Source organism: Diadema antillarum, unplaced genomic scaffold, assembly GCF_040938485.1.
Source record: "Diadema antillarum isolate AM-2024a unplaced genomic scaffold, OU_Dant_1.0 seq00000597_RagTag, whole genome shotgun sequence".
Lineage (NCBI taxonomy): Eukaryota > Metazoa > Echinodermata > Echinoidea > Diadematoida > Diadematidae > Diadema > Diadema antillarum.
The window spans coordinates 1,569,206-1,582,885 of NW_027271528.1; the positions used below are offsets into that span (position 1 = coordinate 1,569,206).

A 13,680-nucleotide genomic window follows, 5' to 3' on the forward strand; every position below is an offset into this window, starting at 1 on the left:
GCCATGATGCAAAGTGAGCAGTGTTTATGAATGGAAAATGGGTCATCAGAAGAGAAGGTCTGAAGTTGGATTGTGCAGTATGTAGTGATGGAAGCAGCTTGCACAAATATCTACTCACTCCCTTTAAACACAGAATACGTCACATTGTGGGGATTTATCTGAATTTTTTTCATGTACAGAATGATCAGGAAAATATTAACTTGCAAACATTTGAAGGTTTTCAAAGTTTATTCCAAAATACACACATCCATACATTCACAAACAAGTGATGTTTACTGATATTTTCCTCAAGGGAAAAATTAATCTTTCGAAAGTTTTCACATATTACTGCTTGGCTTCTTTGACCACACAGGCTCATCGAGGCGTCCAAGGTTTTGTGTACACGTCGAGCGGCACTCCGCTAGAGGGCGCCACACTCTCCATCAGCGGCATCCAGCGGAACCACCTCCGGACGTCGGAGCAGGGCGACTTCTGGGCCATCCTGCCGGACGGTCAGTACTCCATCACGGCCAGTGCTGAGGGTCACTCCAGCGAGACCCTGCAAGCCGAGGTGGATGGGTCAGTGGTCGTCGTCCTCAAGTTCACTCTCCCGGAAAAGAATGGCATCCTGGGAATCTCCACCACGCTTTTCCTTGGCATTCTAGGTAACAATTCATCAGTTACACAGCATTTAAATTGAACTTTCCATCCTAAATTTTATGTTGCTTTGTATGAAAATAGAAAAGTCATGGAAGTAGATCAGTGACAATTGGCGAAATAAAATCTGACATACAAAAAAAGAACTGTAAAAGTTTATAGAGCAAGACAAATTGGCAACTCTGTGTTGAATAGCTCTCCATTCAGTTTGTATGCAAAAGTATTATCCCATTGAGAACAAGCTGATTTTGCTATAACATGCATTTCCCATGGACACTTGCCCGAGTATACTCGAAACTCGTCCTCAACGAGGTAATTTGGCAACAAAAAAATTATGATTTTCTATGGTCATAATTCTGTTATTATTGTAAAAATGCAGAATGTAGTTCAGCATCCTCATCAATTTCTTCTTCTCACGATTTCTTGATTGGATTAGAACAAGGAATTACCGGGTAGGCCTAAGTTTTGTAAGGTGGAAAGCTAACATGATTGACTTCTCCTGCCTCTGACGAGAAAGATAAACTTCACATTTAAAAAAATTTGATTCCTGTCAACTAATTAGGTTATATTTGATTTATTTGGTATAATCTAGGCGAATGTAGTACACAAAATATTTGCACATTTTTGTTTCCTTGCTAGCATCATATGCAAAGTATGCAAAACATGTCTGATCAAACACTGACAGTATACTATTTCATTTTATCTTCAGCTTCGAATTACTACAACAGCATGACAAATCTTTTGATAGTATGAGGAACAGATTTCTGAAAATATGTAAAGTTTATGTCTTTTCTTGCCATATGTTATTGATATTCATATCATGTGGAAAAGTTTAATGAAGAGAGGTTTGAAAGGTGTACCTTGTTTCTTGTGTCGTAGCCCTGAGCATCGCCGCCGTACTCCTCATGGTCGTCTGCTTCACACGGTCGTGCCGGACGAAGCAGCAGGAGCGGCGGAGGCGCGGCTTCTACCGCCTCGACGGCGAGAGGATGCTAGCCGAGGAATTCCACGACGACCTCGCGCTCAAGACCTTCCGGAACGGTGACAAAAAGTCGCTGCTGCGGAACATGGAGTTCCACGACTTTACAGACTCTGACAGCGAAGATGAGGCAACCTTCAAGAGGTGATATCGGCTGGCGGTGGTGATGTTAGTAGCTAGTACTTGACACAGGGCAGGTTGTGTCACCCTGTGGCTGCATACATTTGTTATTCTGCGAGATTACAAGGAACCGAGATCCTTGACAAATATCAATTTCTGATCATTACCGTCATCACAACCTTCATTTGTCCATTTGCGTTATTAACATGATGAGGGCAAACATTTTTTTTTCCACTTAAAGGGTATTCTTGTAGGGTTATTAATATCATGGGTTGATTTTTTTTCTCTCTATTTTTCAGGCATACTGGTGATGTCTGTACTCTTTTTTTCTCGTTTACAAAATATTGGAGTTTGTTAGTCATGTGGAATCTTAGAGAAATCTAAATATACTAAATGTATTTTTGCTTATAAGAGAGCACGGCACTGTGATCAAAATTTAGGAAAACTTGTATCTGGTGTTGCCGATATGCAGCTATTGACAGTCTTAACTGAGAGGGAATGATGTGAGTGAATACAAACAGAGAGAGAGGAAAAAAGCAAACACACACAATTTTGGAAAACCTGACATAAAATGATTTTAAAGAAAGTAGGAAATGGCACTTTGCAACTAGTACTAGAGACCAAAGAACTTTTTTCTTCAAAAGTTCTCTTTTCTTTTCCAAAGAATTGGTGCCAATACTACAGATCTTGTCAACTTTGTCTGGGTAATCACACATTGTTTCAGTATCAGTAGAGGAGGAAAAGGGTAACTCGTATCAGGACTGCGTTCACACCATTTGAGATTTTCACCAAGATTACTCTACGCACAGTGGAGGAGATGATGACTCCTTTGCTTTCTTTCAATCCCACAATGGGTGTGTCGGGATTGTTTAGTTTCCCATTTTTGCAACTCGCTCTGAAATGGTTGTAGAGCCAAGGAAGTACGTCTCTGAGCGTTGTCGTGAGTCTGTGTATTTTTATCAGATTTATTCATAAAATGATGATTATTCTGTGTATGGTTTTTCAGTCTGCTGGTTAATTTGATTCCTAACTCATTCCAGGGAATGTACTGTATGTAGATGATTATAGATATCCATTGATATCTGACACTCTTTTATCTCTTCTTTTGATGGCAATCATTTTACTAGATGGTTATTTGTGTGTATCTATTGCAGAAATGAATATTATCCCATTCCAGGGCACACATGATTATTGTTGTAGGTAGGCGATGAAGACCTACTTAAAAAATACTTTGAAGTTGATATAACCATCTCCACGTTTTTCAGTTTTTATTAGTTTATAGAAGCTATGTGATGGTTGCTAAGTTGATATCATCATCTCCATGTTTTTTTAGTTTAGTATGATAGAAGCTATGTCCTGGGTGCTTCAGTCATGTGCCTGAACATTTATGCCCTAAATCTGATGAGTTACTAGTATTATGAGTAGATGCATGTAGTCTTTATTGTTGTAAAATTGGAGTAAAAGATGGATAGATGACTCGCAATCTATAAAGGTCTTATACTTAACCCTAATTATTGACTTAATTTGCAGACAAGTGGATCTACAATTCAAGATATTTGTAGTACCCGGAACTTGATTCTGCGGACAGATGAAATTGTGTGGAATTTAGAAAGGTGTACCTGGACATGCTTTTCTCAGTTCATCTGAAGACCACAGCATGGACACTTACGCTGTGGTGTCGGATGTGGTAAACTGTGCTACCGTACTATCACCAAAGACTTTTCTTATTTCTAGACTTTGCCTGTATTTAACCCATTGGCTACCTTGTTCTGGTCCAATTTTTGTGCCAACTCAACCACAACAAAGGTCCTAGTTTTGCATCCGTCTTGAGTAGATTGTGTATGGGTGAACTCTCCCTTTAAGCTATGATGCTGGGTTTTTATGCTTGTTGTCCAATCCAGCGCTACTCAGAATGCTTTTCAAAACTTTTGCCGATGATATGCCTTATGCTTCACTGTGCCTATCGTTGTATGCATGTGCAGCTGATTTGTCGCAACAAAGCAAGTTTGCTGCCAAAGTTTCAACACTGTACGAGCTGCAGAAAAGGTTGCTGTTACATTGCTACTGTCAAATGCTGTTTGATGTTTAATTGGTAGCGTTCAACAGTGGAAAATGAAATGAAAGTGCTGAGATTTTGCTGTTTGTCGTGTAATTGCCAACTGCAGGCAGTCACCACCGAGAGGATTATTCTACAACTTTTCTACATCGATCAATTTCAATTCCTCAGAAGTGTCAGTCACTTATCAGTAAACCTCCATGGAACATATTTGCCAATCTGTGTAAGTCTTCATTATTTAGAGATGAAATTCCCAAGATGATTTTAATAGCTCACTCATGTTGAGCCTTGATATGCCAAAACAATCTTGGCATGATATCAGAAAATGGGGGACTGCCCAGGTGTATGCACACCACAGCAATGCTTAATGAATTTAAAACACCTTTTCACGATGGCAGTATAACAATGTGGTATGACTTGTAGGGTTCCCCTGGTAGATTGTACCACATATTTTACAGTTCATTAGGGGAGCACCCATTATGTAACTTCCTAACCACAAATTTTTCAACAAGTCCAAGATTTGTTGGAATTATCACAAGTGGCAGAAAAAAAAAATCAAAATGGACTAATTTTGCATCACCATACAGTTTGCCATTAGTTAGTTTTATGGGTTTCGGGGTTGTTGGTTTTGTTTTGTTTTTTTGTCTACACAAAAGAATTATCTGTTTTTGCATTGAGCTGCAAAGTTTTTTGTTTTGTTTTTCAAAAGCATCTGGGTGTGTGTGAAAGGGCCTTCAGTTGCTGTAGTTTCAGCCAGACTCACAGAGGGATCTATGCAGACGTGACAAGGCTGACAAGTTTTTATTTTAATCTCCTCTCAGGTCTTCCACATCGTTGAATGCATGATCTATGCTGTGCCTCATCTTAATTACAGCCACTGCTAATTGGAGTGTACGTGAATTGCGATATGCCACTCTCTTTGTCTCATTTTTGCGCATTTGTGTGAGTGTTCTTATACTTCTGTTAAATGTTAGCTGTGTTTATGTGATCAAAATGCCAAAATGGCAACTCAAAATTTGCTATGACTGCTGAAGGAAGGCTTCTTGTGCTAACAGATTAGAAATTCAATATTTTATGAAGGTGTCACAATTCCCCCCCCCCTAAAAAAAAAAAAAATAAAAGTACAGAGCAAGCAAAAAACATTACAAAAACCATATTAGTTCACTGCTTGTGCGGATAATTTTACTTCTGTGGTTTACTAATATACTAATGTCAGTGACTGTATGGATAATTTTCCTGAGTACAAAATAGAGAGCTATTACACCATTTCTTCCTTTTAACTACTCACCTATACTTGGAGTCCAAGTTTGCCTGCATCGGTTGTTGCTATGTCAGGCCAACCTGACTGCTTTCACGCAAAGATAAGTTTATCACAGGTTAACCCTTTCTGTACCAGGGACTTTGGACAGTGTGTACAATGCTATGGGGTTTTCTGTGTCAATCAGCTCTCATAGTACACAAAGGATGAATTGCTTTCATACTAACCAGTACATATACTACATACCAGGCATTTTTTTGTTTAGTTTTTTTCTTTTGTTTTGTTTTTTTTTTTTGCATTGAAACAGAAAGAGTCTACACAGTGAGCACGCTGTTAGGTGAATGATCATCATTATTTTATATGACAGTGTTATATTGTTATGACATAGAATATATATGCAGAAAGGGAGAGAAAAAGAATATGACCAAAGATTCTTTTTTATTGAAAGCTTTTTTTTCTGTTATTGTAATTTGATGGGGTCACCTTGCTTTTTTATCTAGAAAAGAAGTCTAATGTATCGGTAGGCAACTGCATTGGCCAAAGCGTATTGCTATATTCTAAATTGTATGTCTTTATAAACTTGACAAGCAGGTACAGAGGTTGTATCACTTTTCTGTAGAAAGTTTTTTATGAGGATGAAGGGAATGTACATGAACTTAGGTGGTTGGTATGATGATCATATATGTGCTGTTCCTTAACTCTTCGAGTTCCATGTCGTAAACCCTTGTGTGCCACATTACCGGTATTCAGAGACCGCAACGCGTGAGCGTTGACAATGCGTGAGTGTAGTTGGAAAACATCCTATTTGTTCAAAGCCATGTTATTCTTTTAATACAGAAGTGTTTATGCCAGAAATGAAGTACGTGTATAGCAAAGTTGAAGAGAACATTGTCAGCTTTACTGTGATGTAAATCATACGATAAGTTACGGCTATAGTGCCTTTAGTGTATTACTGTAAAAGTGGAAATTTTCGCAGTGTTGAAAATTCGTGCATTTCGCGCAACCTCAAACTAGCGCGAAAATAAAAGCATGCGAATATTTTTGCTTGCCATATGTCCCAGTAGTTGATGTCTTGATTCCGCGGAATTAAAAACACGCGAAACTCTTCTAACCCCACCGAGCGCAAAAAATTAGTCACGCGAAAAGTATCCACGTTTACAGTATGGCATATTGTGATTCATCTATATTCACGTGCATGGTTCTGAGGCTGAGCAAAATATGTAAAGTTCGCAAGCCATCGACGGAATTGGTCCTGCGAGTGTAGCACACAAAGAGTGAAATCCTGTGATTGTCGTAAGCCTTGATGAGATAAAAAAAGCATGATGTGCAAAGTGTGACACAGTGTGATGAGTTACAGAGGCTGTAATTAGCATCTTTACGCATTCAAGTGCATCGAGTTATTTGCAACATGCAGCCTTGAGCCTATCACATTTGTGCTCTGGAATTTGCAGTGTAAGTGTGCCAAACACAACATCGCAACTTATTGTACACAACACACAGGCATGCTCTGCTTTGTGTGGATGCTGCAGTGGCCAACTTAATTTGTTTCCTTTCCTATTACTATGCAGTTGGCAGAGTAGTTATTCAATTTCATTTAAGTCATCCATCAGCACATTAATCATAGGGCTGTTTTTGTTTGTTTGTTTTTTTTCACTGTTGTAAACCTTGGTTTTTAGCTGATATATGTACTTATAAAAGCCTTTGCCTTATTAGGGTTGGAAGTTCTATTCTTGGTTCCCGAGGTATTTTAGGTGAAAAGGCTTTCTTTTTTGTACTTTCAGAATGCTGCTGAGTAAATGACGAGATAATTTATTCATTAAAAAAACAGTATTAGCCTCTATGATCAGCAATTGTGGTAAAGATGTCAAATGCATACACACACTTTCTTGATCACTTGTGTTGAAGATGTGTGTTTAATATTTTGAAGTTAATGATAATAGTGTATCATTGAAATTAACTTCTACCATCTTTGAGGGTAGGTCCTACTGCTATTTGTGCAATTTACAATTGGAGTAATTCTTGGAATCCTTTATGAAAGTTACAGGTGTCTCGAGTCTTTCTAGGAATTCCTTCTTTGTTTTTCGGTCTCATTTTTTTCATGTATCATTTGCAAAAAATTTTTGTCAAAGAGTTACTGTAGTAAAATTGTGAAGCTACAAAATTAGTACAGCATGTGGTAAATCCCTACCACTTTAGCATGATGATTCGGAGTATCATAATGCCCATACCTGCAACACTGTTTTAATGTTCAATTTTCTTGTCAATGTGTAAAGCTATTGTAGCAGGAAAGTGTGTTAGTAAAGCTCTAAGCATGTGCACATGCTAGAGTTAACAAGTTTAAAGATTGTATTATACACTTTATTTGATGAACAAAATAATGTTTTCCTTTTCATGTGATGGTCAAAAAAAAAAAAAAAAATTTGCTCATGCCATCTCTTTTTATAGTCTTTCACTGTTTCAAATTTGATCACCCGAAATTAAGAGGGAAAAATGCACCTTGGGTACTGCAAACTGCCAATACGTAATATGTATGTGTCTTGAAGAATTCTATTGATATTTGAATGACAGTTGATTGTTTAACTGGAAAATTTTGATTTCAAATTTTATTTGGCACCATGGATATCAGTTGAAGCTGAATGCATTCTGTTGATTAGTAGTTCACGAAGCATGTACTGCAGAGTTTTGGCAGAGTTTATATTTTATTTGGTAGAGTTTGTATTTTATTTGGTAAAGAAAGTTTTGATTTTTCATGGCACAGAGTGTCCTCAACTTTGATGCTATGTTGTGTTTCGTCAAATTACTTGCAACGATTGGAATGGAATCTCTGTTGCAAATTTCAGTGGGATAGATTGAATTCACACCCTGGGAATATTATTTGGCAGTGTATTTATAATGTAGCTGTGACATTGAGCTTCCATATGTTTATTTCAGTATCGAGATGAAAAATCATTATGCAATGTGCTGCTGAAAAAAAGAAAAATTCTTTCTTCTTTTTTAAAAATCAAGTTTCTGTTCTTGTGTACATTCCATGTATTGTGAATACTTGTCAGTCTCTGTACAAATGTTAATTTCCGTTTACATGCTTCTTCCCAAAAGTATGCGGGAGGCATGAATTTGACTTGATTTACTTTGCAAATCTTTATCTACTTACTATATATGTATTTTTTTTTCTTCTGGCTGTTGAGTTTCATCTTTGTGTGCTAAAGACCTTCGTACCAAAAGCAAAATTCTGTCACGACATTATCACAAGAGGTCACCGAGAGTGATCGTTGACGATTGAAACCGTGTCCCACCTCGTGGCAGTATTTTGCCGAAGATCAAGACAATTTTAGAGTTGGCGCTCTTCAACATTATAGGAGCAAAGTGTACTTTCCGGTGTGGATTGAGTCCTGTTATCAATCCGCCCCCAATATAGTATTCTATGTCATCATAAATACTCTCAGTCAGCATTCCCACCCTACGTCAGAAGGTGTGTTCAGAAATAGATCGAATCCACAAAAGGTACAGTTGGATACAGCTATTATGACATGTACGTTGCATATGAAATTTGTTTCCAGTTGATTGAGTTTGTAGTAAAGGATTGAAAATATTCTTATATACTGGTACTCGATAAAAGCACCCTCTTCTCTGTACGTAGAGTATTGAGCAATTTTATTATACTACATGCAGCACCACACTACTCATGCAGTGAATGAATGAAAGTACAGTATATTATGATTTTTGAGAGAGAGAATATTTAATTGAAATCCATTGAGGTTGATGTTAGGAATTTATTCTAACAGAAAACTTTTCTACACAGGTATATGGAAAAGTATGAGATGATTTGTATTACATTGTATATTTTTGAAGTATATATTTAAATTTGATTAAATCTCAGATGTCAAATCAAGATTCCCGTCTCCCACCCCATCTGTTGTCTGTCTTGCGTGTCTGTTTGAATTTTTTTTCGTTTGTTTGTATCGATAGCAATCAAAAAGTTCTATCTCTGTTGTCACTGCTTATAAGACAGAATTATGAATCTACAGAGTACTGTAAAACAATAAATTTTCGCGTGCATTTTAATTTCGCGAAATTAAAATGCACGCGAAAGTTCTTGTCTACGCTATATGCATTGAATGCCAGTGGCAGTTCCCGAAAATTTCATGCCGCGAAAAAGGTAGTCGGCTCCAATTCGCGAAAAATTCATGCTGCAAATATATCATGTTTTACAGTATTTGTCATAATATGTGGGGGTTCTGTGGCATATTTGATAAGAATTTTGACTTTAAAGTAGACATCCTGAGTTCAAATTCTGTTCAGTGACTACATGTTTGGACTTTTACTGACCATGCCCCTCTCAACCCAGGTGTATACGTGGGTATCTGCCAATGCTAGGGTAATAATAATGGCAGGGCCCTCTGGTAAAGCAGCTGCAACACTGTAAAGTCTACCCTTTGTAAAGAAGACCATATAATTATATTATCATATCATCCTGCCTCACTCAGTAGAGGCCCGCACATTATCTGCTTCAATACAGTGACCTAAAAAAAAGGGGGGGGGGAGGGTTTCAGGAAATCTGTTTAAGATCATACATAATTATCCTTTGTGTCTTTCTTTCTTTTAAAAGATGGAAAGATCATACTGCACAAGGATGGAACACATTGCATAATCTATCCCAACAAAAAAGTTACAAAACTTACATACTGAAAATGCATGAACCACACAAAAAGTCACATCAGGACTGTTACATAATATCATACATTTCCATTTTATTCTATACAAAATACAAAAATCAAACTCTGTCTGAGAAAGCTATGGTCAGGTAGAGACAATAAGGGCGGTGGCCTGAAATTCCACACCCCTGGTGCTAAAATCCCTCTGCTTCTCCACAATGACACTACAGTGTACATGTATCTGAATTTCCACTTTTCTTCTCTTGGAAATGTTCAGGCATATGATCGGCACTTGTCACCTTTTTGCTTGAAGAAATAATCATCCATATCTGCTTCTGCTGGGATAGAGGCAACAATTGCTCTATAAAAGGAGCAGATGTTTCCAAAGATCAAATATTGTTGTTTGATGTGTGTTATATGCTTTAGAACTTTTTTTTGGTGCCACTTTGTCTAGACAATGATGGACATCTATGTGTATCTCTGCTCTTCCTCAACATTTGCAAATAAAAATCTTAATTCAGTGACTTTTCCCCAAATTTGTCAATTTTGCATCGACTGCACTCTGATAATACATGATGGAACTTGGAACCAATCACACAATATGGATGTTTTCAGTCTTATGTAGAAACATGGAAGAAACCTAGAAGAAAAACTGACTATAGTCAGCAACAGTGGCTGTGATGCACAAATTCATAAATCTGTGTTGAGCAGAGGACTGTGGTAATTCCTTCTGGAGTACAATGTTGTATAATTCCTTCTGGAGTACAAAGTTGTATCTGTGTATGATACAGAACAACATGGCAATCATATTCAAAATTTGAGGAACAAGAACCTGGCCTTCATACATTGTTATTGCTATCATACGAGTCTATAACAATACCACAAAAATAAAGAAATACACTGTAGCCCTACATGTATAGAGAGTTGGGACCTACAAAATCACCTTGTTATAAGATGGTTTTGTCATATCTTTTTAACAAGTTTCAACTGTAATACATTGGTTTCAGAGGCAAAAGAGAATATGAATCTATGTACAACGTAGAAGTACAGCAAAATTAAGAGTTTCGTAGGGGAGTGCAAATTGGCAACACTTCTGAATAAAAAATACATGATGAATAAAATATTTGGCAGGCATCAGAGATAACTTGTTCTTTACGAGAGTTTCAAAAACTAGCAGAGATTTATTTCTCACAAGTTCATTGATACTACACTCACATACAAAATCTCTGGGGCACCTATTCCTGTTTCACAGAGTAAAACTAGCACAGCCACACAGAAGTTAATCAACTAGACTGATTTATATCCTGCATACTTAACAGTTTTATTTACAACTTCCAAGAGAAGAGATCGATGTGTACATTCTTGGATACCCTCAGTACTTGGAGCTAAAACATCTCCTGTAGCAATGCAGGCCTTCAAGCTCTCTGACTCAATTAAAGAATTTAAATGCAAAAACCATTAAATCCATTTTCATCAATTTGAGATATGATTGCAGCTGCATAAAAACAAAGAAACTAATCAAAATTCATGGGACAATTTGAATAACATCTTCACAAATATTTCTTGTTATGTAACAAATGCAGTATAATTGAAAATATCTATCATTTCTCCATTTGATAATGTCCTTACTTAATGAAAACTGTTGAAAATGGTGTTAATCTATTTTTGCATTCAAACTCTTCCATTGGTCCTCTACAAATATGAATCAGCTGTATACAAAGGTTATTGAATCTTTCAGACCACTTTCTTCACATTGGCTTCCCTTGTTTTATCATCCCTACGAGCTTTGACCACAGGGTAATTTAAGTACATGGTATCTCTTGTTTACAAGAAACTTGAAATTTGTCGTGTATTCACCTCTGGCCTTTCTATCGATAGTATGTATTTATGCCATATCAGTTTCATTTTGCCTTTATTCCAAATTGATAAAGAAGCCTTCTTACACCGTTCCTAATTTCAACCTTACATTTTTGACAAGTGTATTGCTTACGCATTAGTAGTAGAATGAATAAAATTTAGACATAAAAATGAAATGCCACTCTATGTCCAATTGTAGGCAACTTCAGAAGAGAAAGTAGTTCAAAGAAACAGAACAATCTGATTGTTATGAAAATTTCACTAAGTATATACAGCTTTGTGGAATTTCAAGGTTTCACAAAATTGTTGCTAGAGAGTGATAATGATTACTTTACAGTAACAAATTAGAGGAAGGTTACAATGTCAGCTGCTACCAAGACTCAAAATATTGAAATGTTACAGGTTTTTTCTGCCAATAATCTATCCACTTTCTCTCTCACCCTACAGAAAATAAAATCACTGCTGATTTTCTACTGCACATATTGAGAATAATCAACCCAAAGCATTTTATAATACCTTGTTTTTTCTATGAATTCACAATAAATGACTAACAAACCATTGAATAAGAAGTTCACTTAGAAAAAAAAAAGGAATAATAAAAAGTTGGAAATGAGCCTGAGAATATTCATGAAGGGATGACATCATAACCTCACCTAATTTGCATGTTTAACTGCAACACTATCACTGTGTCGTGGCAACAGGTGAAACACATGAAATTCTAAAACTTTCTTACCTTTCATCCAAATCCAAACACACTTTCACCATTTCTTACAGTCACCATGAATGTAGAGTGGCATTTCATTTCATAACATATAGCACTGGGAAAAAAATGAAATAAATAAATGAAAACCTAACCTCCTCTTTCCTTGGCGGTTGGCAATAAATCTTTGTGATGTCTCCTGTTTACAAAATTGCTTTTTAGCTAGATATTTTTGAAGGTAAAAACAATAGAAAATTGTATCTGAGTAAAAATGCTATCACAAGTGCCACGTGTTAAAAAAACAAATCTTACTAAAATAGACTGAGGTAGATTGTCCATATAAAAAAAGAAATATAGAAAAGATGGAAATCTTGGCTCATTTCATTAAAATGCTATCTACATTTTACACAGAAGCAACAAGACAAAAGCATGGTAGTCTTTATAAAGATCTATTATATACTTGCAATAACTGAAAAATAAAAAAAACAAACAAGACATATCTCTACATACTGACTTCCTGATAGGCTTCCTGCCGATATCATCAAACAGACGTATAGAAAACATCTTAAAAACCCCAAATATATTTCTATTGCATCAGTCTACATTTTTTTCAACAAATTTGGAATAGGCATTTTAGGAGACATTCAGACACAAAATACACGCACGATAACAAATGGAGAGTTTCAGAATAGAATGATACCAGACGGATTTTAAAAACTTTACCCATGCCAATCTGTCAAAAAGAAAAAGCTGCATTCGAAATTCAGAAAAATTTCTCTTCATCTTCAGACGCTTGAAACAAGAATCGATTTGAAAGCATGTTTGACATAGGCTGTTTGAAAACCTGCAGACTTCGATGAGAAGGTCAACAGAATTCTGATGGCCCAAATCGCTAAAAAAAAACTTGAATATTTGTCATACTCGGCCACCTCTAACACCAAGCAACACTGCAATTTAACAAAAGTAAACCCCACAAATTCTTCTAATCACGGTATTGACTATTTCTTACATAAACCTTCCCATATCAAATTTCAGCATAAGATGATATTTTGAATATTAATGAAGTATCATGTCAGAGTGGAAATTTAGTAGAGTAACTTAGTAGAGTTCAGCAATTAAGTTCATTCATTGTGTTCACTTTCACTTTTTTAACAAGCCAAAAGCAACCGCAAGTCACCCTAAAACACACACACAAAACAATAATCACTACTGGGTAATAAGTATTGCTCCATTTCTATTACAAATCAACTGCTACCAAACATTACACATGAGTTGGCATGTTATTCCAGCCATGACCATCTATCTTCCCTCTCTTCAGTTACATTCAGACAGTGATCCTGAACTTTAAGGATTAGCGGGTTTCGAGGATAAGGTCATAGTTAAGTATGGGATGCCAAGTGTCGCATGGTGTCTTTCGCCAGA

General features: G+C 36.5%; 1 protein-coding gene across 1 annotated transcript in view; it reads left to right on the plus strand.

Moving 5' to 3' along the window:
- LOC139735748 (carboxypeptidase D-like) overlaps window positions 1-2,096 on the plus strand; it is a 56,198-nt gene extending 54,102 nt beyond the window's left edge. The window contains exons 25-26 of the mRNA XM_071646498.1: window positions 353-644; window positions 1,516-2,096. Coding sequence (XP_071502599.1) covers window positions 353-644; window positions 1,516-1,763 — 540 coding nt within the window. The 3' untranslated portion in view covers window positions 1,764-2,096. The remainder of the gene's footprint in view (window positions 1-352; window positions 645-1,515) is intronic.
- Window positions 2,097-13,680: the final 11,584 nt, after the last annotated feature.